General features: G+C 55.1%; 7 protein-coding genes across 7 annotated transcripts; 4 read left to right on the forward strand and 3 right to left on the reverse strand.

Moving 5' to 3' along the window:
- Nucleotides 1-1,866: 1,866 nt before the first annotated feature.
- Nucleotides 1,867-2,766, forward strand: EsH8_IX_000504 (protein-transporting protein BCP1; the record flags this gene model as incomplete). The annotated part of the gene is made up of 2 exons (XM_083266840.1): nucleotides 1,867-1,944; nucleotides 1,996-2,766. The coding sequence occupies 2 exons, from the start codon at nucleotides 1,867-1,869 to the stop codon at nucleotides 2,764-2,766; spliced, it is 849 nt and encodes a 282-aa protein (XP_083130405.1).
- A 39-nt stretch (nucleotides 2,767-2,805) lies between these two features.
- Nucleotides 2,806-3,674, reverse strand: EsH8_IX_000505 (chorismate mutase ARO7; the record flags this gene model as incomplete). Its single annotated transcript, XM_083266841.1, has 2 exons — nucleotides 2,806-3,535; nucleotides 3,604-3,674. The coding sequence occupies 2 exons, from the start codon at nucleotides 3,672-3,674 to the stop codon at nucleotides 2,806-2,808; spliced, it is 801 nt and encodes a 266-aa protein (XP_083130406.1).
- Nucleotides 3,675-4,308: 634 nt separating this feature from the next.
- Nucleotides 4,309-6,462, forward strand: EsH8_IX_000506 (uncharacterized protein; the record flags this gene model as incomplete). Its single annotated transcript, XM_083266842.1, has 4 exons — nucleotides 4,309-4,383; nucleotides 4,453-5,059; nucleotides 5,118-6,136; nucleotides 6,187-6,462. The coding sequence occupies 4 exons, from the start codon at nucleotides 4,309-4,311 to the stop codon at nucleotides 6,460-6,462; spliced, it is 1,977 nt and encodes a 658-aa protein (XP_083130407.1).
- A 518-nt stretch (nucleotides 6,463-6,980) lies between these two features.
- On the forward strand, nucleotides 6,981-8,609 carry EsH8_IX_000507 (uncharacterized protein; the record flags this gene model as incomplete). The annotated part of the gene is made up of 1 exon (XM_083266843.1): nucleotides 6,981-8,609. The coding sequence occupies one exon, from the start codon at nucleotides 6,981-6,983 to the stop codon at nucleotides 8,607-8,609; it is 1,629 nt and encodes a 542-aa protein (XP_083130408.1).
- Nucleotides 8,610-8,737: 128 nt separating this feature from the next.
- Nucleotides 8,738-10,352, reverse strand: EsH8_IX_000508 (uncharacterized protein; the record flags this gene model as incomplete). The annotated part of the gene is made up of 2 exons (XM_083266844.1): nucleotides 8,738-10,267; nucleotides 10,329-10,352. The coding sequence occupies 2 exons, from the start codon at nucleotides 10,350-10,352 to the stop codon at nucleotides 8,738-8,740; spliced, it is 1,554 nt and encodes a 517-aa protein (XP_083130409.1).
- A 2,474-nt stretch (nucleotides 10,353-12,826) lies between these two features.
- On the forward strand, nucleotides 12,827-17,257 carry EsH8_IX_000509 (GRAM and VASt domain-containing protein; the record flags this gene model as incomplete). Its single annotated transcript, XM_083266845.1, has 3 exons — nucleotides 12,827-13,209; nucleotides 13,851-16,549; nucleotides 16,602-17,257. 3 exons carry the CDS (start codon nucleotides 12,827-12,829, stop codon nucleotides 17,255-17,257), a joined length of 3,738 nt encoding a protein of 1,245 aa, XP_083130410.1.
- A 1,626-nt stretch (nucleotides 17,258-18,883) lies between these two features.
- On the reverse strand, nucleotides 18,884-20,493 carry EsH8_IX_000510 (uncharacterized protein; the record flags this gene model as incomplete). The annotated part of the gene is made up of 4 exons (XM_083266846.1): nucleotides 18,884-19,956; nucleotides 20,010-20,217; nucleotides 20,265-20,304; nucleotides 20,372-20,493. 4 exons carry the CDS (start codon nucleotides 20,491-20,493, stop codon nucleotides 18,884-18,886), a joined length of 1,443 nt encoding a protein of 480 aa, XP_083130411.1.
- Between the last annotated feature and the right edge of the window lie 6,600 nt (nucleotides 20,494-27,093).

Genomic DNA, 27,093 nt, shown 5'->3' on the forward strand with positions numbered 1-27,093 from the left:
TGAAAATCCCGAGCTGAAAATGTGCCTGCAGAGTTTGGGGTAGTAAGAAGAGGTAAATGGACTCCAGCGTTTTCAATGCTTTCATGTTCCACGTCTTCCAGGTCTTTGGCGAGTTCTGTGTCTTCTTGTTTTACTTCTAGCATTTCCAAGTTATCCAGTGACATGTGAGTGCTTTGTAGTTTAATTCGGTCTTCAGTGGAATCGGAGAGTCGTTTAGGGCTGGAGGAAAAGTCGTTATCAGATTTGCCAGAGCTCAATGCACCTCGAGGTTCAATAGATATGTCTTGGCGACTTCTCGTTTTCGCCCACTGACGACCAGATTCAAACCGGTGAAGTAAACGTTCTTTGTCTTGCTGTATTCGGTATGACATTTTATTCCTTTCGCTCGAGATGCTTCGGTGACTTCTATTTTCTGGTTGACGATGTTCTTTAACTTTCTCGCTGATCTTCGAAGCCTCTTCATTTAAGTATGCTTCGAGACTAGATTTTCGGGTTAGAATCGGCGGCGATGATTGCGTTAGAGACCGTTGATGGTTTTTAACGAGGTCAATTTCAGCTCGCAAAGCTTTCGTCTGGGCCACCAGAGCAGTTTTGTCGTTTTCCAGAATATTGATCACATTTTGCAAAGTGTGATTACGAGAACCGCTATCTTGAAGATCGGCCTTCTTTAGTTGCAACTCTTCTTTCAATTTCAGGTGAGCGCGTTGCAGCTCAAAGTAGTCCGGCTTTAAGGGCGTTGAACCGCAGTCCTTAGAAAATGCAGAAGCCCTGTCGTTGTCTCTGCTATTGGAAGCCCCGGAGTTTCGAGGAAGCTGCCTTATTGATCGAGCAGAGTCAAACTTAACAATACTGGAGTATGTGGCGTCGAGGCCTTCGGCATTGTAGTCCGTATGAGTGTCTCCCGTAAGTGGCGTGTTGAGAGAGAGAGTCGAAAATCGGGGCAAAGGATGTGATGTCGCCGGGTTGCTGTCCACATTGCTGCCAGCATCTGGGCATCTGCTCTCCTGAACCGGCATTGTGAATTTAGGTGTTTGTAGCTACTCGAGGCTAATAAGCTAACTGGAACAATGGCATGTAGTGTAAGTATGTCTGGCTGCCGCTAAAAGTCGGGCTCCCCGCGTTTTTATTTAGTCAAAGTGCCCCAAGACTGTGCCGTAACGAGAAATGCGCGTTTGCGCAGGATCAAGCTGACCAACTAACTCCAATAGGCTGAGTCTGCCTCCTCACAGTTCCTCAGCCAGGGAGGCAACCAGGCTGCCCGCAATCTGCCTTACCATGGTGCACTTGGTTCGCAAGTCACTGCATATTGTGCCCAATTTGATTGATGGTAGAGAAAATAGAGGTACTGAAACGGATCTTCCAGACTCAGCTACTCTATTGGAGGATTTGAACACATCTAGAGCGCAATTCCTAATTCTCTCTCATATTGACGCCCAAATGCTTAGTAGCGAAACCGAGCAGAATAGGGGGCAAAAGTGTTTGGCTTGACCAAGTGAATTGTATGCCGTGTTTCACAAAAAAGAGCGCCTCTTTGCAGCAGTCGGGGAGTATTTTTGGTCCTTGTGTCTCACAGAAAGGAAATACAAGTCTAACGGAATGAAGAGTAGAAGGTGAGAGTCAACCCTTGGCGTGTTGGTGTGTGGCGTTGCTTATCGATAAGCATTGGCTTGTCGTCCCAAAATAGTTTAGTGAGGGGCACCCCCACCAAAAATTTCATTTTCACCGACGGGGTCTGGCCATGCAAAGTGCAGTGACAAAGTCATACTCGACGAGCCTGAACACATTCTTGAGACGGTCTAGCGCTTCTCACCACTAGAAATCAATTACTCGACTTATTAATTCATCAATATTCTTTCATATTTCAAGATGGGCAAGAAGAGAGAAAGAGACGAGGCCAAGCCCGCGGAGGATGTGAAGATGGCCGACGACAGCTCGGACGATGAGGTGAGAGAGCTTGAAATCAAAGTTTTTGAGGCGCGCATCTCACATACCTAGGACTTTGATGTCGTCAACGTCGATTTTGAGTGGTTCAACTTCGACCCGGAGATCGACTTCCAGGGTACCAAGACGCTTCTGCGCCAGCTGTTCGACGTTGACTCTACGCTTTTCAACATCTCCGGCCTCGCAGACCTCATCCTGTCTCAGCCCACAATCGGCTCAACAGTCAAGGTAGACAGCAAGGAGAATGATGCATATGCCCTTATGACGGCGCTCAACATCAAGGAGCATAGCCAGAAGCCCGAGATGGCCGAGCTCGCAAAGTACATCGTCGCGAAGGCGCAGACTAACCAGGCCCTCGCCCCTATTCCGCAACTCATCAACAGCGGCGCCCAGGTCGGCTTGGTTCTCTCCGAGAGGCTCATCAATATGCCCTCCGAGATTGCGCCGCCCATGTACCGCATGCTCATCGACGAGATCGAGGCCGCGGTTGAGGACAAGGAGCCGTACCAGTTCACTCACTACCTGATCTTCTCCAAGACATATCAGGAAGTCGAATCAACGCTTATCGAGACGGAGAGGAAGGGCAAGAAAGCGAAGGCCGATGCCGCCATGTGGCACTTCCACCCCGAGGACGAGGTCTTTGTGAAGCACGCGGCGGCCCACGGCTCATTCCAGTTCACAAACGATGATAAGGCGGTGGCGGATAGCAAGCGCGCTTTCCAGGAGATGGGGGTGAAGTCGCACGGGTATCTGATCTTGATCGAGGCGAGCAAGTGGGAGGGCGCGGTCCAGGCGGCAGAGCAGTATCTGAGCGCGCCTCAATAGACAATTACGATAAATCATTTTGAAGTTTATTCTCACGTTCTACTCTATCGGCTCAAGTCTTTGCATCAGGTACTCAACCTCCACATCCTTGGTCAGGGGTATCACGAAATCCTTGTACATGGCCACCGCTGCGTCCGCATCGATCTTGGCCTGGTTCTCGGGACCCGCTCCGATGGATGGGTCGGTACCATAGGTCAGTACCTTGAGCCTGAGCCGTTCGAGAACCTTCTTTTCCACGGCGGCGTTCGTAATGGCATCGGCGATACCCTCGCGGTCCTCCGCCTTGATGAGCTTTGTGTACTTCTCCGGGTCCGATTGGAACTTGGACTCGGCGACGAACTTTCCAAAGTGTATTCTCCGCGACAGGGCCTGCAGGCAGGCAATATCGCAAGTGGCGGAAGAACCGTAGTTCTCTTGGGACTCGCCGCGGTCCTCTCGGCCGAAATCGGGGCACAGTGCGGGGAGGAACTTCTCCACGTAGAACTCCTTGATCTTGTTGTTGACATTGACGTCGTTGGGATGCAGGATGCGCGGGTAGTGCAGCGGCTTGAGAATCTGCTTCTGGAGAGCCTCTGGGAAGAAGGGGTACTCGTCAGGCGACTCATATCGGCGGATGATGGACTGCAGCTTCTCCTGTTCGCAGAGGTACCAGTCCATGAAGCTCAACTCGCTGTTGGGAATATCCAGTGCGCCGGGGATGTAAATCGTTTTGTTGTGCGCGAATTGGGCTCGCTCGATCAAGTGAAAGGTAATCGTGTCCTCCAGGCGGCTTTTTTTGCGTTGTTAGCTGACGAATTACAGCAAAGAAAATCACCTCAGGGTTCAGAGGGTACCAACATCAACTGGTACCGAATGCGGGACAGGTCCAGCGCCTTGGAGGGGTCCGATAAGTCGATGAGAGAATCCATTTCGTCGTCAATTGATTGGAATCCCGAAGTGCAGTCGTAGCCCAGACCTTTGGTATTATTCTGGTGCGGAACGGGGGTTTTGATATCGGGTTGGAGTGAGAGACGCATTCGAGCTGTTATCCTCGAGTCACAAAACCTTTGGGTTGTAAGGTTTGTTAGGTGCGTGCCGAGGCCGATGACGCTCTCATCAAAAGAGGAAAAGTCCCAAAAATCTCATCTCAACACAGCCGGCGCAAGGCTGCCAATCTCGTGAGCTGGACCTGCATGTCCAGCGCAGGGGGCGCAGGCGGGCACCAATCAGTGACCCCTGGTATCATTCGGAGGCGGACACGAGACGTCTCAATCTGCAGCCTCGCGATTCGCTAGCGTGCCCAGGTGTTCCGTGCAGGGAGCTCTCGATTTGTTAGCGCGTCATCCACAGACAACCGACCCCAACCGGACTCTGGCCAGGGTCGGTTTGGTGTGTGGATACGTAGCTGATTCTCGACCAAGACAACAAAACTTGACCTTGTCGACGCACAACCGAAGCTGTTCCCACAACTGCAGCCACGACCTCCTCTCCTTTTCCGCCTCTCCCCTTCTTCCCCCTTGTGCAACCATCGTCGCGCGTATCGAACGGAGAGCATACGTACGCATGGCCGCCTCGGATAACGATCATTATGCCTTCCACGACGATGCGGCCGCCGGAGACGACCAGTCGGTCATATCTGTAAGTCACGCTCGCCGCCTGGTGGCCTGCTGTTCGTCTAGACACGGTGGCTGACGGTAATACTTGTAGACGCGTGGCATAGAGGCATTCGGGCGCAAGGTGACGACAACGGCAAGCCATTTGATGGGACCTCTTTCTGAGCAGGGGAACAACAATCACCACTATCATGGCGCCCTGGCCGAAGTCCACAAGCAGCTCCGGCGACCGACCATTCAGCGCAGCATGTTTTCCATGGCGAAGACGACACCGACAGACATGGTTCGCTCCAAGCTGTCCACGACGGAGATCCAGCATCGCGCTCTCACATACCTTCCCGACGAGATGCTGGCGAACATCCCCGAGAGCGACAACTCCTACTCCCTATTCCAGGGGTTTAAGGCGAGCTTCCCTGACCTAACGGAAGAGGGTAGAAAGCATCGGAGGCGGGTGTCACGTGGAAGAAAACTTTTGGAGGATGCGGAACATACTGCTGGCACGCCGCAGGCATTGCACAATCTCAAGAAAGATAAATCTTCGATGATGCATGAGTTGGAAATGTTGGGTGTTCGTAAAAGCATGGCAAGCAGCGAGATCCGTGACATCGATAACAAGATTGCCAATTTGCACGGCATGAGACGCATTATCCTGGACAGACTCGCGAATCTGGAGCAGGAAGAGACATTAATGGAACACGACCGTGAGTGCAGATTCACCCTGGGTCAACTTGTGGCCTGCTCGGTGCTAACAAGTGCTAGTCATGGATGTCGAAGCACGATTAGAAGAGGCGCAGGAACTCGCCGACGAGGCCGAATCAATCGCGATAAATACACCCACAAAAACCGAGGAAGATCTGGCTGGAGACCAGGATGAGTCCGGATTCATGTCACAATCTGTTTATGAGAAGCTCCCCGCAACGTCCACCACACCAGCATCAAAGGCCAAGAAAAGGGTGGTCCGCCGGAAATCAGTGGCGATATTGCACGAGCATTTCGAGGCAGGCACCGCTATCAGGGAAATCCGCGCGCACCAGGACACAATTACGGCACTCGACTTTGACGCACCTTTCGGAACAATGGTTACTTCGGCTATGGACGACTCTATCAGAGTATGGGACCTCAACGCAGGGCGATGCATCGGTTTGCTGGATGGGCACACTGCTTCAGTTCGCACACTGCAAGTCGACGACAACTTCCTGGCGACCGGAGGCATGGATGCTACGATTCGATTGTGGGATCTGAGCAAGGCGCACTACGATCCGCACGGCAGCCAGTATGGAAGGGACGAAGACGAAGACGATATTGCATTCGAAAACCCCGACGACGGTCCTGTTGAGCCTCCCGAAGGAAGCATGAGAGACTGCCATCTCTACACCCTGCAATCCCACGTCGATGAAATTACGGCCCTGCACTTCAGACACGACACTCTGGTTTCTGGCTCTGCGGATAAGACTCTGCGGCAGTGGGATCTCGAGAAGGGCCGATGCGTGCAGACTTTGGATGTTATGTGGGCTGCGGCGCAGGCATCTGCATCTCTCGGAAGCGAAAGTTCTTGGAGGCAAACAAACCGAGCACCAGCGCAACAGGCCGATTTCATCGGAGCTCTGCAAGTGTTTGAGACAGCTCTTGCATGCGGTACCGCTGACGGTATGGTGCGCTTATGGGATCTGCGAAGCGGACAGGTTCACCGAAGCCTGGTGGGACACACTGGACCAGTGACGTGTTTGCAATTTGACGATGTCCATCTCGTCACGGGCAGCATGGACAGGAGCATTAGAGTAAGTTTCACGCCTTGATTTTCAGTCTCGCATTTGCTAATATTTTGTAGATTTGGGATCTCCGTACGGGATCCATCTATGATGCCTACGCATACGATAATGCCGTCACAAGCATGATGTTTGACGAGCGGAGGATCGTCAGCGCCGCCGGTGAGGATGTCGTTAAAGTGTACGATAAGGTCGAGGGCCGCCAGTGGGACTGCGGCGCGGGCATAGCTGAGGCGGAAGAGGGCAAGTCGCCTTCTATTGTTGAACGTGTACGTGTAAAGGACGGCTACTTGGTCGAGGGACGACAGGACGGCATTGTAGGAGTATGGACATGTTAGAGTATACAGAACCCCCTTCCAGCACAGAGCGAAACAACGCAATTATGACGGCTGGCCTGACCATCTATGTCTCGGTGATAAACTGTTCTGGCTCTGGCTATATTCTTCTGTACCACGCATGGACCTACTGCTAAGGTTGACCTGTTGAGGGTTTGATTCCCCGCTGCTTCATTCGCATTTCTCTATATCGGATTTTTTCTTGTGTCTTTGCTTTTTTTCCCTTTCCGTTTGGTGGTAGCTTTTTACTACCCCGACGGTTCATCCAATCTTGCATAAGCTCATCCGTCGGGCAGCATCGTCAGACGGGACCCGCTTCGGCCGGCAACTCCAACTTTTTTGACGCCATACTTAACACTCAACCTCGCCCTGACTTACAAAAGTCGGGCACGCCCATACTAATTACGACGTCTCAAGACCCTCCCGTCCCTCACTTCCGGACGATTTCGCCCGGAAAGAATAGTCTCAGGGGTGAAACAGCAGCACTGATTTGAGGAACGGTGACTTCCCTCATTCTGAAAATGTCCGCTCTTCACAACCCCGCCCTCGTTGAAGAATGCGTCAGGACAACCGCCTCGGTCCACACAGATGTCCATCTCAGCTGCCCCCCTCAGGATGCTTCACAGCAGCCCACGGACAACAAAACGGGCCTGGGCCCGCTCGGTCCGGATATCCTCCGCACCCTCGAGTCCCTCGCAATCAACGTCCTGGCCGTCCAGTCATCGGGGGGGCACGACCCCGCGCCCGAAGACGGCGACGACTTGCTCCGCCGCCTCGACGAGGAGATCCATAAGACGTACCGCCGCTTCTATGATTTCGTGTACGCCGACCTGCCGTATTGCTGGAGGCAGCTGTACACGGACCTGAGCCTGCTCAAATTCTCATGCCTCGTCTTCGCGCACGAGAGGAAGGGGAGGACAGCCGGGGATGCAGAGGCCCGGGTGAACCGGGACAAGGAGGAGGACGAGGAGAATGAGGAGAGGTTGCTGGATGAGCTGGTCGCCGTGCTCGACCGGGCCCTAATTCTCGCTGGCGGTGCGGGGCTAACACGCGGCCGCAAGACGGTGTCGAAACTCCTCGCTCACCTGGACAGCCCGTCGAGGATGTCTTCGAGAACGCCGTTGCCGCCGACCTTCCCCTCGTCGCGCATCTTCACGCCTCCGGTGAAGAGCCCCATCCGCTTCGTCGACTCCATGTCCATGCCCGAGTTCCAGTCGTATCTGGACAGGCCGGGTTCCCCCCTGGGCCCGGAACCGCTGGTTCTGAAATCGCTCCTCACAACGTGGCCCGCCCTCTCGACGAGGCCGTGGTCGTCGCCCCGGTACCTGCTGTCCCAAACGCACTCTGGCCGGAGGCTGGTTCCCGTGGAGGTCGGCCGGAGTTACGTCGACGAGGGGTGGACGCAGCAGCTCATCCCCTTTCGCGAGCTCTTGTCCCGCATCATCGCCACGGACCCCGCCGCCGGCCCCTTTTCTCCCGTCTCCCCCGGCCCAGCGGCGACCACTCCCGCCGCCGAAGCGCAGAGGGGCGAAGACGGGGGCCCTGACGGCGAGACGAGAACGACATACCTGGCCCAGCACGAGCTCTTCTCTCAGCTCCCCCACCTCCAGAACGACATCCTCACGCCGGACCACTGCTTCACGAGCCCCCCGCCGCACCCCCTCTCCCCGTCCGCCGACAAGCCAGAGCTCGACCTGCCCCTCGTGAACGCCTGGTTTGGGCCCGCGGGGACAATCACCCCGCTCCACACGGACGGCTACCACAACCTCCTCTGCCAGGTCGTCGGTGCAAAGTACGTACGGCTCTATGCGCCCCACGACTCCGAGGCGTTGTGTCCCCGCGGCGTGGACGATGACGAAGAGGGCGCGGGGGCGCCTGTGGACATGAGTAACACGAGCACCTTCGACGTCGGCGCCGTGGAGGGCTGGGACGCGGACGCCGAGGGCCGGGACGCGATTGAGCTGGAAGAGTTCCGCGGGCTGAGGTGCTGGGATTGCGTGCTCGAGGCTGGCGATGTGTTGTACATCCCCATCGGGTGGTGGCACTACGTCCGCAGCCTGAGTGTGAGTTTCAGCGTAAGCTTTTGGTGGAACGGGGATCACTACGTCGGGCCGGACGGCGATGCCGATGAGAGCGGTACGGATGGATGAGGTCAAAAAAAGTGTGTATCATTTGGTTTTCGTAAATATAGAGGAAGATACCCCGGCGTAGGTGCCAGGCCACGTCCATCCTTGTCATGTACAGTTTTCACGTAACAGTCATAAAATATTTCAGTAGATCAGCTCCCGCCCGCCGCGTCCTCCGCCTCGGCACTATCCGCCGTCCCCTGCGCTTGACGCCGTGCCTTGGCACCCGCCTTCAGCTTCTCCCACTTCTCGCGATACTTCTCGAGCGTGCGCGCCATCGTCCTGTTTTCCTTCTCCAGGGCATCCATGCGCTGTATTGCCAGCGCCATCTGTTCCTCAAGCTCCTTGTTCCGTGCCCGCAGCACGGCGTCACCGCCTGCTGTTGCTCCCGCGCCGGCGGTACCGCCAGCCGATGGCGACCCTGGCCGCCGGAAACGCATGCTTTCCGCCAGGGCAAGGCTCGAGCTCTGCGCGCTGGCTTCGAAGGCGTGAAGACGTTTGCTCAGTTTGTCCAGCATATCTTTCAGTCCCTTGTTTTCGACGTATAACTCTTCAACAGTATTCGATAGGTCCCGCTCATTGCGCGTCTTGCCGACGCGGCGCTTGCCGGGAGACAAGGTGTGTGGTGACTCGCGCGCATCGACGAAGTCATCGTCGTCGTCGTCGATAAGGCTATCGCCGTGGAGTGATGCCTCGAGGCGGCGCTTCTCCTTGTCGGCGAAGCTGATGATGTTTGCATAGGAGACAGTGTGACCGCTCGTTGGAACGACATAGAAAGAATCGTTGGGGTTGTGGGCTGATATGGCGCGGAGGGTTGCGCGGGAGTAGATCTTGGACAGGTCGGGTTCGGCCTGGACCGCGGCAGACTTGAGCCTGTTGCGCTTTATGGGGGCCGGCTCGGGCACTTCGGCGGGTTCGGGAGCGGACGAGTCTTCCGTGATAAGGGGCAGGCCGGCGAAAGCCAGCGGAGCGGAGAGGCGGTTGATGATATTGCCGAATGTGCTGTAGAAGCGGGAGTATCCGTCGTCGCTGGCTGGGGATGCGGCCTCTTCAGCTTTCTTGGACTCGGCCTCGTTCCTCTGGTGCTCGCTGACAGTCGGCGGTATCCATCCAGGCTTGCCTGACTGATCAAGAACAGTTTGCATCTTAGCCCTTGACCCGTCCCTCCGTGCCTGGAGCTCCATATTTCCCGGGGCCTGGTCGTTTGTCACGCTAGGCGGGATGGGCTGGCCCCGATTCCTGCTTGACCGGATGCCCCGCGCCGAAGCAAGATTGCTCGCAATAGACGAGGTCATCTCGCGACTGGGGTATCGGCGCTGCTGCGCCAGGGACGGCAAGACCTTGGCAGTGGCTGCCGGGCCTCCAGCGGGGTGTCCCGAGCCGGACTTCGCTCGGCCATCGTCGGCGGAAGAGATGTCCGCCGTCTCGGAGGACTGTAAGTCTTTCTCATCGATGGCGTCCGAGGTATTCTGGCTTGCGCGACGATCTAGTGGTAGCTTGAGCAATTCGGAGAGGCGCTGGTGGTGTTCTTCAAGGAGTTTCAGGGTGCGCAGGGCTTCGATGCTGGTAGTCGCGCGGGCGGCGTTGGCGAATTCACCGGCAGCGAGGGCATGTTCGTTGATGGCGACCGTGGTTTCGGACTGGTGTTGTGCATTGGAAGCGGCTCTGGCGTGGTCATGCGCCTGGTGGAAAAGCGTTAGACAGTTGCTTAATGGGTACAATGTGCGTATGGATGTGAATTACCTTGACTAGCGAAGACTCGTCCATGCTTATAGCCGCAGCGCGGTGGACTGCCTATGGTGATCCAAGGGACGGTATCGGGGCCGAATCGGACGGTGGTGTTTCTTTGGAAGTGTGTCTTTCGTACTTTTTCCTGGGTCACGCGCCCGCCGCAGGCCGGTGAAAATGGTAGCAGTAGGTGGGTGACCTGGAGGTAGGGTGGCAGGGAAGCGTTCCAACGAACCTGGCTGGGATGCCGGGTGGTCGGTGATCGGTGGTCGGTGGTTGGCGGTTGCGGTTTCCCCAGAGTCGCTAAAGGCTCCCCGCTTGTTCTGTCGCCTGGTGGCAGGTGGAAGTAGGTAGCGCGCACCTCTTGAACGGACTGGAGTGGGATGTGGATGTGTGGGCCTGGATCGGTCGGTTTGTCGGAGTACGTAAGCTCCGTCAAAGTGTTTCCTCCCGTAGCGTGGATAGAATGCATGCCACACCCCAACCCACGTCACTAGTACCTAAGCTAGGTTGCGGCCAATTCTGGTTGGTGAGTGACATGGTGATGATGCAGCTAGTCAGATGGTTAGTTCATCGAACAAGGCCCAGCAAAGGCATAGAGAGATGCAGGCAACGCCGCTGGCTATGGATTCAATAGGTAACCGTTCGAAAAGGTATCTTTCTACACAGGGTACTCCTGATCCATCACTTCTTCCAGTAGCATCTTGTCCATACGTTCTGCTACTAAAAGATATCCATCCTCGTCAAGGACGCCAGTTACCCGACTTATACACCATGACATTGTAACAGAGTATCGACGTAGACCAACCAGCGTTGGTAGAAGCCTTTCTGAATGACTGAAGATGCGTGCCAAAAGTCCCCGAGACCTTGTACATATGTTGTAAGAAAATCCCGCCATGTTCGCTGAGAAGGCATTCCATTGTCCAATGCCCGGTTCCGCGGGGTCTTGATCGTTCCACTTACACTGGCCTATCATAAGGAGGTGGAGGGCGGGCAACCCCAAGACACCATTCACACCTGCAGAGCCTCTGACGTAAGAATGGATTCCCAAGTGCGCAGCTGATCCAAATTGGCAACCCAACAGCCACAGCAATCCCCGATCGGGTCAGCCATCGAAACTTTCTTGGGTTTCATCTGCAAATCTGCCAGGCGTGCATGCATCGCCAGGAGGCAAGGTCGGATGAACGGCGCCAGGCGTGGAGGTGTTGCACAAAGTCTGGAGGTATCCTGTATGCCCATCCTCCAACCGTGTGGCGCAGCAGTGCATTTGGCTATAATGAAGCTGCCTGGCCTTCGTAAGCTTCGTAGGATGTGACCCAAATAGCCGACGGGGGCAGGCAGTACGTGGACTTGGTTGTGTTAGGGGGTTAGCCACAGCCTCCCCTCCCAGGGAGATTGACCGTGTGAAGGGTCAATCCTGATGCAGATGCAAGGGGAAAGTCATGGATGAAGGGAGTTCTGGATTGCGCCGTTGCAGAGACCCACAGGCAAGCGAAAGATGCTATTAAACCAAAATAGCAGCGTGAGCCCGGGTGGCAGGTGCAGTGCAAACAAATAATGCGACATAACATTACCGACCCATCGTGGCTGGCAAGATTAACGGCCCCAGATCCCGATTCCTCTGGTTTGCAGGCCGCTCGTAATAATGGACCGCTGTCAGAATGCGAAAAAAGGAACCATCCAATTGGTACTGCTCCCGGCCGTGCAACGGCAAGGTGGGCAAACAAGCGTCCGGATCCTATTTTGTATCCGTAGTGTCCCGTATGTGGTTTGCACCTATCCGAGGGCACGTTGCGAATGTCTACCTAGTGATCTATCCATTCTTTCTTTCATTCCGTCCGGGGCCCACTACCGAAAATAGGTACCCATTTCTGCGATCTAGTATACCTAGTGTAGGCTGCCCTTTTAGGTCAAGAGGATTCTCCCGCAGGGGGCCGTTTACCCCGGCCCGGCCTGGCCCAGCTAGGTATCTGCCTCGCCTTCGGTGACGATGACGCTCATGGAAAGAGAGCTCCGGCTTGGATCAAGCAAGGTGGGACTACGCACGTCAACCAAGGCAACAACTCGTCACTGCAGTGTGTCGCCTATCGCTTGTCGCTTGGCCGCTAACATCCCTTCTAAGCTTGTTCGGGCCAGCCAGAGCTCCCGTCTGTCGCTTGGAGGGAACGAACTCCTTCAGGAACAAGAGGTCCATGGTTCCCATCCTTGTGCCGAGTTGCAAGCAAAACATCACCTTTAACATTAGAGATTTGTGCGGCGACGCAACGAAACAACAACCCGCGGATTCGTCCCAAACACACAAACAAGAGTCAAACACCCGTCTGGCCCCCTCCGGATCCCTCCTGACCTTAATTTCCCTACCTCCGGTTCCCTGCACCCTCGGGGCATGATCTTCGTGCCCACTCTTCGCATCCAATGCGCGTATTGTTCCCGACAGCAGCTCAACCCCCCATATTCTCGTAAAGAGTACGACATTAGCGGTTTACGTACGACCCTCTTTCGCCGAGGGAACCATGGATGCCACTGGCGAAGGCAGTGGAGGGCTCAGCAAGCTATTGCCAAAGGCCATCGTAGCTAAACGCCGCCGCAGAAAACAAGAAGCCCGAGAAGATGACGCCGCAGCAGCCACAGCGGCCCTACTGCTAGGGGTCAAGGGGGAAGATGTCACGGCTCCAGCTGACACGCCTGTACCACTAAAAGACGACGACGACGCCGCCAGCTATCTGTCCGTCAGACGCGACAGCGGCTCCTACATCCATGACACGGACAGCTTCACCAAGGACGGCGGCTCGACAGGGTTTCCCGACTACGACTACGACCACTACCAGTACCGCGGACACGACGGCAGCACCGAGGCCACCAGCATGGTGTCGCTGGACGAATCCGAGCTTGAAAAGTAAGTTTGTTCGTTTCATTCTCTTCTTCTCTTGCAGCCTCGGCCGGGTTTGGCTCTCTTGGCTTGCGTTGCCTGTGCCTCGTCACGTCCCATTCCCGCACGCAATCTTTTCATTGTTGGCTTTGCTCTTCTATGTATGCACCTACCTCTCACATATGCATCCGAGCGCACTTGTTCTGCATCTTCATCACCTCCCAAGGCCACGTCCCTCGCGTGGCGCAATTTCAACACCGTCGCTGGGGTCTCCGTCAAATGACGAGGCAGGCTACGAATTGATTGCTAGCATGTACGCACTGTTGGACAACCCCAGCGGCGCCGTCTCTTTCTTTTCTCTCCCAGTGTGGGGTGGGCAGTGCCTTAGTGTAGGCTACTCTGGCCATCCTTGGTCTGACAGTCTCACTGGCCCGGGGCCATTGGGGGGGAGGGGGGCGGACTTTCGCTGGGTCTCAGCTCCCTCATCCACTCTGCGGCAATCACCGTATGACACCTGCCCAGGGTCCCTTCAGCATTGCTCTGTCCCTGAAGAGTGTTCCATTTCAAGCGAGTGCGGACACTTGGTCAGGGTCGTCCATATCCTCCCGACCACCTTCGTTTCGTCTCTTTAACCGACTCTAACCTCCGTGATCTTCCCCTCTCTCCAGATCTCCTCGACCAAATGCTATATCCACGCATCCATCGCAAATAGGTTACTTGACCACATCTTCACCTATCGTTCAGGCAACCCACTTGCCTGAACCCCAACCGCAGATACTGGACGGCCAACTCCCCGAGATCGCCTTGGCGCGATCCACGTCGAGCTCAGCCAAGAGGACACAATCGGTTGAATCGACAGATTCGTCCCTGCGCTCCAAGCGCAGTTTTACGAGCCTTGTGCCACCCAAGAAAAACACCACAAGGTCGCCGTCCCCCGTCGGCCGCCTCAAAGGTGTTTTCACAAAGTCCAAAAAGACACCCAGTGCTGCCGCAAGCCCTGAGCGGAGTGTGGGCGGTGACGACACCGACACCGACCGAGACACGCACAGAGCTAGATACCGAGGCAGAGCTTTTGCTTCCACCTCTGACCTCACCACAACCATAATAACGCCGGCCCCAGACCCGCCATCGGCGCCACAACCGGATGCGATCAACGATGCGGATGCATCCCGCGTAAAACCATCCCCTCAATCCCCTGAACGACGTCGTTCGAGAGCCTCCACGGCTACATCCCAAATCGACACGTCCTTCGTGCCCCGAACCCCGCCCAGTACCGACGATTCCACGCCCGTCATCGTCAACACCCCTCCTACGCCGACCGATCACAGAGCACCATTCGCACAATCTCCCACGGGACCGGCTCCGCAGCCTGCCGCCGAGGCTGCTGCTACTGCCGCTGGCAACACGAATGGTGGTTCTGCCACGGGTACCATGATTGCCCACCGCAGGGGTAGATCAGGATCTGCCAGTCTAGGGCCAAGCAAGCTTTCCAACATCACCCTCGCGCCCTTGACACCCACCCCCGAAAACGGCACCCCGAGCAATCCGGGCACTCCTGGCGGCGGCTTCTTTTCGTCCGTCTTCTCGGCTGCGCAGAACGCTGCCACCTCACTCACTAGTACAATCCAGAATACCGGAATCGGCCCTACAGTCCCCAAGAACAAGAACATTGCGAGGCCCCCCGACATCAAGATCGAGGAGCAGCCGGAGGTCGAGCCACCACTTCCGTCCTTGTCGGGTTCGGTCATGGAGAAGGAACCTGCGGTCAAGACAATGGGGTCGGGCGAGCTGAGCCTCAGTCAGCTGGGAATCACAGAGACAGGCAGCGCCGCTGGCACTCCCATCATGGCCAAGTTCCCGGAGTCGTCGGAGGCACGGGTTAGGTCCGAGTCGGCTCCTAGCGACGCTGCCTACGCTGCTGCCACACGCGATCTTGGCGTAGATGACGGCCGACAGACTGTGAGGCCCCAGTCGTTGTACGACCCAGGAAGCGGAGGCGACCGTACGCCTCCTTCAAGCAGTATCCACGAAGACAAGAACTCTGGCGTTCATCGGAGCGGAAGTATCCGTAGCGCGATTGGGCGTCATCGCAAGCGGGGAAGCTCAGCTGTGTCAGGGGGTACCATTGGAGCTGCAATCACCGCGGCCAATGCGTCTGTCGCTCATCCCCAGGCGAACGCAAGTGTGCCGAAGCTTACTGGGTTCGCGGTCGCGAGCAAGAAGCGCAACCGTGATTTCCATGCATTCTTCAAAAGCGTGCCTGACGACGACTATCTGATCGAAGACTACAGCTGCGCATTGCAGCGCGAGATTTTGGCGCACGGCCGTCTGTACGTTTCCGAAGGCCACCTTTGCTTTAGCAGCAACATCCTGGGCTGGTCTACCACGCTTGTAATGAGCTTTGACGAGATAGTGAGCGTCGAGAAGCGCAGCACAGCCCTGGTTTTCAAGAACGGACTGATGATCTCGACGTTACATGCCAAGCACATATTTGCCAGTTTTACCAGCCGAGACTCTACCTACGATCTCATTGTCAATATCTGGAAACTTGGGCACCCAACTTTGCGAAGCTCGCTGAACGGGGTACAGCTCGAAGGCACTGGCGGTGACAAGACCGAGAAGGTTGACGTCAATGACGTCGCGGTACCGGATGTCGACGACGGCAGCTTGTCCGGCACCGACGAAGACAGCGAGTCTGGTGATGACGATGTCTACGACGAAGACGACGACAACGAAGACTTGCAAGACGTCACGCAGTTGTCAGAGGTGAACGCTGAGCCCGAAACCGAGAAGACAGTGTCACGCAAAGTCTCAGGTGCAGGAAATAACGGCGCCGTTGCCGATGTCGTTAAGGACGCTGTTGGTGTGCCTTCTGGCGGCGATGACTTCCCCGGTCCGGCTACTCATGCCCCAACCGATTGCGGGGATTCAGCAACGCACTACGAGAGGATTGTTGGAGACGATGTTATTCCGGCGCCTTTAGGCAAGGTTTATAACCTGCTCTTTGGCCCAGCATCCGTCACATGGATGTCAAAATGGTTGACTGTCGAGGCCAAATGCACAGAGTTGCAAATGGAAGACAAGAAGGGCTTGACCCTGGACAATAAGTCACGTTTCTTCAGCTACATCAAGCCCCTGAACGGAGCAATCGGGCCAAGGCAGACAAAGTGTCTTGTCACAGAAACCCTGGAAAACCTCGACTTCGAGAAGGCCATCAACTTCAGTGTCGCAACTCAAACACCCGACGTACCCAACGGCAACATCTTCACTGTGAAGACCAAATACTGCTTGACGTGGGCGGAAAACAATTCCACCAGAGTACAATCTAACTGCACTATTGAGTGGACAGGCAAGAGTTGGTTGAAGGGTATGTATTAGAACAGACATTTACTGAAGAAGACATGCTAACATTGCCAAAGGTCCCATTGAAAAGGGTGCAAATGACGGCCAAACTCAGTATTGCAAAGACCTTTTCGCCAGCTTGAAGTCGGCTGTCTCTTCAAAGGCCCGTCCTAGTGGTGCGGTTGGAGGCTCCGGCGTCAAAGGCAAGAAGAAGGGCAAGAAGAGCAAAGCCACAGGTTCATCGACAGATGCGGAGGATGAGCAAATCCGGCCTAGAAATGTCCCTAAGAAGGACTGGGGCATGTTAGAGCCCGTTCGGGGCATTCTCGAGCCAGTCCTTGACATCGCCAAGCCACTCATGACAGGAAACATGATGTATGGCCTCTTGGTGGGTCTACTCGTTGCCACCTGGTTTGGTTTCGGCCTACCAGGCAGACAAGCATCCAACGACATGCGCATGTACGGTTACCCAGACCGTCTTGCCGCGTACGACGAGATGTGGAGGCGCGAAGAAAGTGAGCTTTGGGAGTGGCTGGAGGAAAGAGTCGGGCTGGACCGACTACACGACAACAGCCTTCCCACTCGAAAGAGGGCCATCGAGCCAAACACGGTAGAAGAGAGGCTCAGGGAAGACCGCATGGATGAGAGGGAGGTAGAGGAAGCTATCAAGGTGACAGAGGAGAAGCTAAAGGTGTTGAAAGGAGTCATGGACAAGAAAAAGACAACCGGTTGAGGAAATACCCTAGGAATGGGAGGCGGAAAAGTGCAGCAAGTCAAGTATGACACCACACAAAGTGTCTTTTTTTTGTTTTGTTTTATTTGTAGCATATTCAGTAGCGATGCCGACGAGCAATCAGGGCCTGAGTGGAATAGCATTAGCAGTGTCACCTTGAATCAGCATTTTGCATTTGGGCATGCTCTCGCAATTCAAGCGAACTTCCAAGTTACATGGTGAAGCAGAACAGTTATCTTCACATTTGTGACACGAGTGAAGCTTGTTTAGGTGCAGGCAATACAAATCTCGAGGTTCTTGCACAAGGCCATACGGGTCTTTTTCGATACCGCAACCCGTTGGAACCCGAGGGGGCTGTTTCCAATTTCCTGTGTTCATCCTTGGAGATGAGGGAGATCTAAAGGGGGGAGGGAGAGAGGCTTTCTCCTCTGTGCAATCTCGTTCCTCATCATTAGGATGCTCAGGAGGTGGGTGGGTCTCCTCCGTCAGGATCAGGGGAAGAAGATTGCTGGTCCCCAGGCTTTGCTGGTGATTTTGCTTCTGCTGCTGGCGGGGCCGCTTCTCCTCGGCCTCGAACAACTGCTGCTTGGCACTTTTTCTCGGTCGTTCTTGGCACGCCCAGACGTCTCGTTATCCGAGCAGACGGGCCATCCTTCGGCGACCCAGAAGGCAGACAGGCGACCGGATCCGGCACAGGGGTTCGGTCCGGCCCCGAAAAGCGGGTGGGGCCACTATTATCTCGCTCCGTTTTCTAAGGTTGTGCGACTTGAACCCCCCGTCCGGACGTCCTACCTTAAGCCGCAGACCTAATACGTCAGTTCTTTTTCTCGGGGGGGTATGCCAACGGACCAATAACCTACACGGCCGAGTAAGCTATTGAGGGTCGATCGCCGGGGTTGGTCACAACTAGTCTCGCCAGTTGAGAGTTGCGGGAAAGAGAAGAGCCGAAGATGATCTGACCAGCAGGATACACCACTCAAAAGTAGGATCGTGTGAAGATTTTCCGTCTTTGTTTTGGTTTATTTGACGGCTCAAACCGGCATCTGCTGTGTGTCCTTACTCTGGCGTTAAGAGGGGGTCTCTTCGATATGACTTCGAGTGTCCTGGCGCAGGGGTAATCGACATCCACGAATTCACCTTGCGGAGTATCAACGTGCAACATATCTCCATTGGTAAGGTTACCAAGACAAGTAGGTATTTGAAGGGTAATCCCTTGCGTTGCGTTCAGTCTGCTGGTATTGCATCTAAAGACTATCTGCTCTTTCATATTATGTATCGCCATGGCCTTAGAATGCCATAAGCCATGGTAAAATAAGGAGTATACCTGCAAGCTCTCTCACGCCGCCCTCTGCAGACATTCCCCTTGGGCGAGCGCGGCATCATCTCCAGGCGGGACGTGCCGGTTTAGGTGGCGATAAACATTGCTGGTGGTTCCCGATCTCAAGAATCCTTTCCACCTTGGTCATGGGAACCTGTATAATTATTTGACCCATGTCTCAAGGCAGCCGAGTGATTCAGCTCTACCATATCCGCACGATGGCCGTAGAGTGGGGACTCCTGCTGTTGGCGTGCGACTGCCGTTTACCGCCTTGTTGAGTCGGCACCACATCCATTGTTTGCGGGCCCCTATGAATCCTCAACCATCTTCTCCTCGACCTTCTCATTGGGAACCTCCGCCCCGGCCTCCTCCAACACACTGGTGCTCTTCGTCACTGCCAACACCGTGGGCAACGCGAGAATCAAGGAGCCCATGCTCAGGCCCCAGTTCATAGCGAACTGGGTCATGGCGCTGGTGTGCAGAGCATTGATCCTCCACGCCATGGCGCCGCCGGCCGCCTGGAAGGCCTTGTAGGCGCCGACCAGAACTGCGGCTCTTCCTGTCGAGTTGGACTGGGTGCCCATGAGCCAGTAGCAATAAGACTGCCACAGGGAATCGTAGGCGCCGTAGAAGATGTACAGGAAGATCGGCCCGGTCGAGATGGAACCCTGGGTGTAGTCGACATCCTGGATCAGGCCCTGCGCGTGCCGTGCATCCTGCCACTTCTGGAACTGGTATCCGCCGCCCCAGATGACCATACCGGTGACGAATAGAACGACCCAACCGAGACGGGCTCTGCCCGGGCGCTCCAGCATGGGCAGGTCAAGAAGTAGGCCAATCAAGAGACCACCGAACATCTGGGCCATCCAGTACAGAGCGCCATTGAGAGACCGGGTCCTGATGTTAAACGTCATACCGTTGACGTTGTTCTGCTGGTATGAGTAAAAAACATTGGCACAGAAGAACAGGGGTAGCATGCAAACCACACGCCAGTTGCACAACGTCGCCACCGTCATATCAAACAGTCCCTTCATGGTGTGCTTCTCCGTCTCGGTCGCGGCGTGGAGCTGGGCCAGACGGATGCGCTTCGGCGAGCAGATGAAGAAACCGAGCACCCAGCCAAAGAGCATGATGGCCATCAGCGCAATGTATGTCGCGTCATTGACGGTGCCGGTCGTGGAGTTGAAGTTGAGGCCGAAGGCTGCGAGGGAGCCGACGCCGCCGCCGAGGTTGAAGATGATCCAGAAGACGGCGATGGCGCGCCCCTTTTGCGACTCGTGAACGTAGGTCGTCATGATGGCGCCCTGGACGATCCAGATGAAAGAGGAGCCGATGCCGAGGATTGCGCCGGCAGCGATGACAAATGGGCCATTTGCGTTGTCTGTTATCCTTCTCAGTGCCTAGCTCGGAAACAGCAGTGGGAGTGGAACCTACGGTTGAAGTTGAGGAGACTTCCGCTGTACAGGGCATACGTCCAGCCGCCGATGAGGAAGGCTATCTTCGGGCCTACGACGGCGAGGATCGGGCCGACGAAGAAGAGGGCTGCCACGGCTGTGGTGGAGAGGAGGGCGACGGTTGCGTTGGCTGCGACGGTTGAGTCGACTTGGCCGGAACCTCCTAATCCGGTAAGGGCATTGTACATCTAAGTTGTCAGTGTCTGCCCATATGCTCATCATATTTGAGACTCACTCCCGGTAGACAGAAGCAGATGAAACTGATAAGAAGAATCCTGGGACAAGTCAGCGATCCCGACGCAGCCAGGAATCCTGCCAAGGAGAAAGAAAGAGAATACGCACTGCGTCCAGGGATGCGAGTACAGCCTCATGAGGCGGGAACCCTCCCCGTTTTCGATATCTTCATTGCTGCCAACTTCAGCAGGTGCATCATTGGGCACTTCCCGGGTTTCTTCGGCGCTCATGGTGGGCATCGGCTCGGTTGCTGGCGACGAGATGAGATTCTCTCCTACAGACTTTCCTCCACGAAAATTTACAGAGAGTTGATCTAAAGAACTTATGTCTTCCGGTCACCGCGACATTGTCGTCACAGTGTTCACTTCAGAGGTTCGAGATAGGGAGGACGGCACGAGACAGCAACGTTGAAGTCGGGCCACTCCACCCCTATCTCGAAAAAGGTTTCCCGCGACGAGATCCCCCCCCTTTTTCTTACAAGATACAACATGGTAACAACGCGGTGACAAAGCGGGGTGATTTTCTTTTTTCCCCCTCCCCTTCGACAGAGATAAGCTGTGGTCCCCCTTTCTTCTCCGCATTATTCAATCCTTTTCTCGAAACGGGCAACACGGGGAAAATTTCAGCTAGGAACGTCGCTGTTTCTCCCACATTTTCCGGGATCTGTGCGGGCCGAGCTCAGGTCGACGCCGGTGCATGATTCGCCCGCGATCCTCCACCGAGATCCAGGAAACTGGGTCAGCCCCGGCTTCGCGCGTCGAACGGCGCCACCCGTGCAGCGTCCCTTGCAGCTGGGAGTTCCCTTGGTTGGAATAGGGGATCCGCTCAGTCTGCTGTGTTGCATGCCGTTCTCCCCGATGAAACGTGACATCGAGTTCTAAAGGTGGATAGCCTTGACGACGGGAACTCTCGGACGACGATAACCTCAGCTGCAAGTCATTCCCCGTTCGTTCAGCCTTCAACGAAACTCTATCGTCCACCGCTAGGTGGGAGGAGAGAGATGTGCCTGACGTGAGTCAATTGACGTACAGCTCTCTCAAAGTCCATGTCCCGCTTTCTCAAGACAGACCCCAGAATACCCGTCCGCCTCAGATGTACTGAACAGACAAAGGTGCGTCACTGCTTAGGAATATACGCAACCGGTAGAGCGTTTGCAGCAAAGAGAAGAGCGGATACATGATAAGATGAGCGAGCAAGAAGCCACGACATCATGTCTGACGCTTAATTTCGTAACTCCCTATATGATCCCACGCTAATTGAATTTGTTGTGCCGCGACTCAATGGAAAATTCGAACCCTAAGATTGGTAGTGGCTGTAACTTTCTGCAAACGAGCAATCGCGGTTTTTACCAACTAGGAAACCGGCCTACGTGTTGGCCGAGCCTGTGGTGGCCTTTCCTTTCCTAGGGGTGAATACAAGCTGGGGAATGGGCTGGGTAAACAGCAGCGGTAGCTAGGTTGATGGTCGGGCGGTGGTTTCATCTGAGGCGGAAGAGGGTGATGGCAATCGTAGACGATGGAAGCCTCTCTCCTCGGTGCGGCTACGTATAGTCCGGTATGGCATCGACACGCGAATACAACCCGCTAGCATAGTTTCTATGCACGGGGGTTCGGCAGTGATTGCCGGGTTGTGCAGAGCAATAGGGCCAATTTTCGGCTCGAGTAGAAAGTCAGGTAGATCTTATGGGTCCGGCGGGGGAAAGGAAGTGTATTGTTGCAAGAGAGAGAGAAGTTGATCAAAAGAAACAATCCGCCAGACCCCTCGAGGTCTTGAAGGAAACGTGCCTCATATCAGATCAAGGCTGAGGCGATGTGCCTTTGGATTGCTGAGTGCCGTTGGAACGTTACTTTGAAGTAGAAATGAGTGGGCAAGTTACGCGAGCACGTCCCAACTCCAAACCCTACATGACTCTTGCTCTCCCCGTGGGGACGTCAACGTCGCACCTGACGATCCCCACTACGGCTCCTGGTCATGACCCGTGAGTATGGTAAGGTATCATGAGGCGCTTTGGAAGTTGAGGTCTCCGAGTGGCATGGAAAAATCTAGAAACCAGCCCCTACAGGTACCACTTCAGAGCTGGGCCGTGTTGATAAGTGATGAGTCCTCCGGTTTCTCGGCAGAGCAAATTGGTCCGGAAACGGGATGGGTTCGGCCACCGGGCCCGAGAGGTCGAACTCGGGACTGGCTTCGGTAAGCTCCCGTGTCATTGAATCCCACCATCCAACGGTTCATTTAGGTTCGACTACGGCGGCACCATCTAAAATCTCATAAACGGCTATGCAGCAGCGGCACCTCCAGCCGACCTAATCAGATGCGACCAAGATCATCAAAGCCGTATCTGCAACTCCAAGCCACTAGGCCATTCATCTGCACCAAGGACGATCACCACACGCCCCATTCCGTGCTGCCAGATTCATCAAGACATGCAGCCGACCTCTGACCTCATCCCGCGCCGGATGCAAGCCATCCTACACCCGGCTGGCGTACCTTGACCCCCTTCACATTACGCCAACCCAAGACATTAGTTGCTACCCGAGACACAAGCTTATCGACCAACGCCCTCCTACACGTGGCACACCGACATCGATATGGAGGATGAGGACATTGGAAAAGGGGGGGTGTGGGCTAAGCGACGTGCATGTCAAACAAGCCCAACCTTGGCGACTTTGGGGTACAGCATCTGCACGGGATATTCCCAGGTGTCTCTGCCCCCTTTGGAACGCAACAGCATGTCTACGCTGGCGCCGGAAAACGTCGGCGGGCCGGCGGCTCCCCTGGCCGGTGCCGCGTCGCTGTGCCGCTTCTCCGCCCATTGGTGGGCAAATTCAGGTTCAGGGAGGATCGGCATGCCATCCCATTCGTCGATAGGCAAAATGATAGGCAACAACCTCGCCAAACTTCCTATCTCTCGAGGCTCGGGAGAATGGAGTGCGGGAGCGACGTACGGGACAATGCGGTCGTCGTTTTCCACAAAGATATCCGACATCAAAACAGGCCTGTCGTCAGGGGTGGGCAGTCGGTAATCAGTGCGCGGTTCCTTCTGGCGAGATGGAGGGTGGGATTCCGTCACCCGAATGGGAGCGCCACCCCTGTGAACTTTACACGTGGAAAGGTCGCAATCATGGGTGAGCAAGCCTGAGCCTCAGATTGCAAACGAACAAAGACTCCTGATGTTAGGAACTGGGTAGTTTGACACCGAGGTGTTGTGGCGAAACAAAGGGGTTCGTTCCGAATGTCTTCCAGAACCTCACTGTGGCAGAACAGTGAGAAAATAAGAGAAGTGAAGAGCATAAATAGGCAACATGCAACTGAATCTAGTGAGCTTGCCATGAAGCAAGTTCAAACAGCAAGTAGCAACCGCAGATATCATGTGCGAAGGAACAGCAACCACAATGGCCTGTGGCCACATTCTCCGCTCTCGTCTCAGAGACTGCGGCAACGGCGAAAAGTGTAAAGGTGAGCACTGGAAGTCTGCGTTTATCGACGACAGCTGCGCGGCCTGTCACCGTCCGATGCTACTCCGCCAGAACAAAGCGCGACACGAGGCTGGGCAGTCTCTCCTAATGAACGATTACAGGCAAGCAAAGGCTACCGGGGACGAAGAGGGCATGTGCCGTCTGCAGCGCGCCATGATCGAGCACACACGGCTATCGCATCGACGAAACTTTGCGGTAAGTCTGATCAGAGAAGAACAGTTTGGTGGTGTAAAGTGGCCCAAGGCCAGTGAAGGCGACGGCTGTGATACCATTGACAACGCTAGCGGAGAATCGGAATCGGAAAGTAAAGCTGAATGAATTGCGCGCTGGGTATAGATACAAATCCACAAAGCCTCCCACATACCCCCAAGGTACACTTTCATATGGCCCTCCGTAATGTTTCGACATGCTTATCACCAAGGCCCTGAAAACTGTGGAAACCCCCCAAACTGCACGTCACTCGAACCCATAAACTGCGCAATGTCCCAAGCCGAAGGTATGTAGAGAGGCTGATTTGGATGATCTTGTCTCGTTGGGCTAGCATTGGCTTGCGCCTGTGCCTCCTTCTTTGCTTGGTTGAACTCCTTAACCCTGGAGGTGCCCAACTTGCCGGCTCTCCTCTTGTCCGTGGGACAACGAAGTAGAGGCACCTGAATCACAGCAGAGAAAATGTCTCTGACTTTCTGCTCCGGCTGATTATGTCGTTTCGCTACCTCCCCAAAAGGAAACAGGTCAAGACAAGTATCGGCAATATCGACAATGATATGTTTAGTTGTTGACTGCGTATCGGGTGCTCTGGTCATTTGTGCTTTCGGGGGGGCAGCCACTGGTTTGGCAGGTTTCCTACTCGCCTGTTGAATAACATATGATTGCGTTTGCGGCATTGGGGGTGGAGATCCAATATGAAACATGTGTCCTCCTGAGAGGTGCGGAGGCCCCCCAGGTGAGAGATGTGACTGCTGTGAGGGAACAGCGAAATGGCTGGTTGGACCAGTCACCAGAGGCTGCTGGAGGAGTGGGCCGTACATAGCACCAGCCATTGCGTTATGATAAGGGTTGATGCCTAATACATGAGTCCAAGGTTGCTGAATGGAAGTCGAGGAAAGGGAAGCCGGGCTCGGTGTAGGCGCACTCGTACCAGAACAAGGACCGGTGCCGGCGGTTATGTTGGCTGCTTTTTGCCTCAATCTTGCTTCCATACATTGCCGGCATGGTCCTTTTGCTCCTAATGCAGGGCGGCTGCTGCAGGTGCCGGGTTGAGAATCTGCTGTGCTGTGTGACGTAGCATGGACGGATGAAGTCAACGAACTTGGAGCAGGAATCGGTTGGTGGGCGTGAGGTTGAGTTTCGGTGCCGGTGAGTTTTGCCTGGTTGATGTCTCTATGATTATCTACAAGACCAGCCGCGACTTGAATTACCGCAGTATCTGGACAGGCATGGTTTGAGATAGGCCCTGCAGCACGATATTGTTGAGTACCGTCCTTGCCGTCTGCCACCGGGGCAGCAGGGAAGACAGAGGGATTTTTTGCCGGGTTATTGGCGCCAACTGGTTTTGGAGACGTGCGGACCGGGATTGTATCCTTTACAGTCTCAGTTTGGTTCTGATTCCCTGAGTGCAATTGACTTGGCGTACCTTCCGCTCTTACTGGCGATGGAGAGATGTTGGCTGGAGTGCTTGCCGGCTGAGCCGGTCCGGGTAAACTAACGACAGCCCCATTGCTCCCGTCCAGGTGCCCAGGCGTAGATCCATGGTTCTTGTCAAGCCGGAGCATCGACGGTGTGATGTGTTCCGGAAGTGACTTGGGTGATACTGGCGGCGATATTTGTAGACCGGTGGATGGTGCGGTCCAGAATGATTCCGGGTAGTCAGACCTCCCTGGAGTTGGCATAGAGCATCCTCGCATTGGATCCACGTCTGGCATATGAATTGCGGGTGAGGGATCGACCATGCCGGTGCTGCCTCGTCTTTCCGGCTGAGCTATCTCCTTGGCGGGGGAGGGCGGTTGGTGAATGGGGGCTGGCTGCTCCACGGGTATTGATTCCGTGGTTGAATGTGGCGTGATCGGCTGATAGCCGTCGATTCTTCTCTTCTTCACCGGATTGGAAGACACAAATTGGACATCGTCATCTTCGCGTTTGGCCGGAACCACAGGCTGTGGGTAATAGACAGACGATGCTGGAAAGGATGAAGGAAACACGCCTGGGTGGTGATACGAGCCTTCCATATTGACGAGAGAGAGAGAGATGGTGTCTTTAGAATGCGGGTGCGGGAGCGGATGCAACATCGATGAGACGGAGGGATGCCGCTAGTTGATAAGAACGGCCGCTTAAGCATCCATATTTGAACCCTACCCCGGCCAACGGCTTTGATGAGTACATGTTGGAATGACGGGGGATCGGCACGGCAGTAGCAAGTTTTGAACAGCAAAGAGAGAAGCCAAGAGAAGATTGTTGGCATGTTGCACAGTTTGTCTTTCAACATCGTCTTTGGTTTGGTGTCCCCCAACCTGGTAGAAAGAAGGCCAAATTCACAGGGCTCTGCGTACTGTACTGCGACAAGCACTCTCTGGATGCCACTCTTCCCCTCCACCCCTCCAGATGCAGATTGCCACTTGGCAGGGAAGCGGCATCAGGTGGGTGAACGCTCCAGCCGTGCAGACAGACCATCAACTCGCTTACCGACGCGGTCGGCGTTGAAAGATAACCAGTGGTATGTGTGCTGATTGTCTGCAAAGGTGCAAACTACAAAGCTTGGCATTGAAGGCTCCAAGACTTTGGCACATGCATCTTTGCGCAGAAATTGGCACAACTACTCCATCTCAATGCACTGGAGCTCTGGAAGTTCCAAGGTGCTGACTGTGCCCTGCACATTGAGAAGATATGGATATGAGGCATCAGGAAGCTGCTGGAACTTTGTACTGAATGCACCGTGAATGAGCCCAAACATCAAATTGAAGGCGAAGAGGAAGAAAAAGGAGGACGAAGACAAGGACGAGAACGGTGCGAAAAGGAGCCGCTAAATGCAACTGGGAAATAACTAGCACCACGGAAATGAGCACTGTGAGAAGGGATGTTGCATTTCTCTAAAGCAGTACGGGTACTCTGCTCTGTATCCGTACGGATACAGATAAACGAACGGAGGTTGGAGACCTCGGTCCCGCAACAGCTTCCAGCATAGGTACGAACCAATGGACGGCCAGGTGGCTTGACCATTGCCTCAGCCTCACCTTCAGCCTCAACATTGTTTCCGGGTTGGAGCCGGTAATTAGCTCTTGCCCACTTAGCTGATCTCCCCACATCGCGGGGCAGCCTTGAGGCAGCTTCCTCGTTATCGATCCAACAGCAACAACAGCA

Source organism: Colletotrichum jinshuiense, chromosome 9 (assembly GCF_051148585.1).
Source record: "Colletotrichum jinshuiense chromosome 9, complete sequence".
Classification (NCBI taxonomy): Eukaryota; Fungi; Ascomycota; class Sordariomycetes; order Glomerellales; family Glomerellaceae; genus Colletotrichum; species Colletotrichum jinshuiense.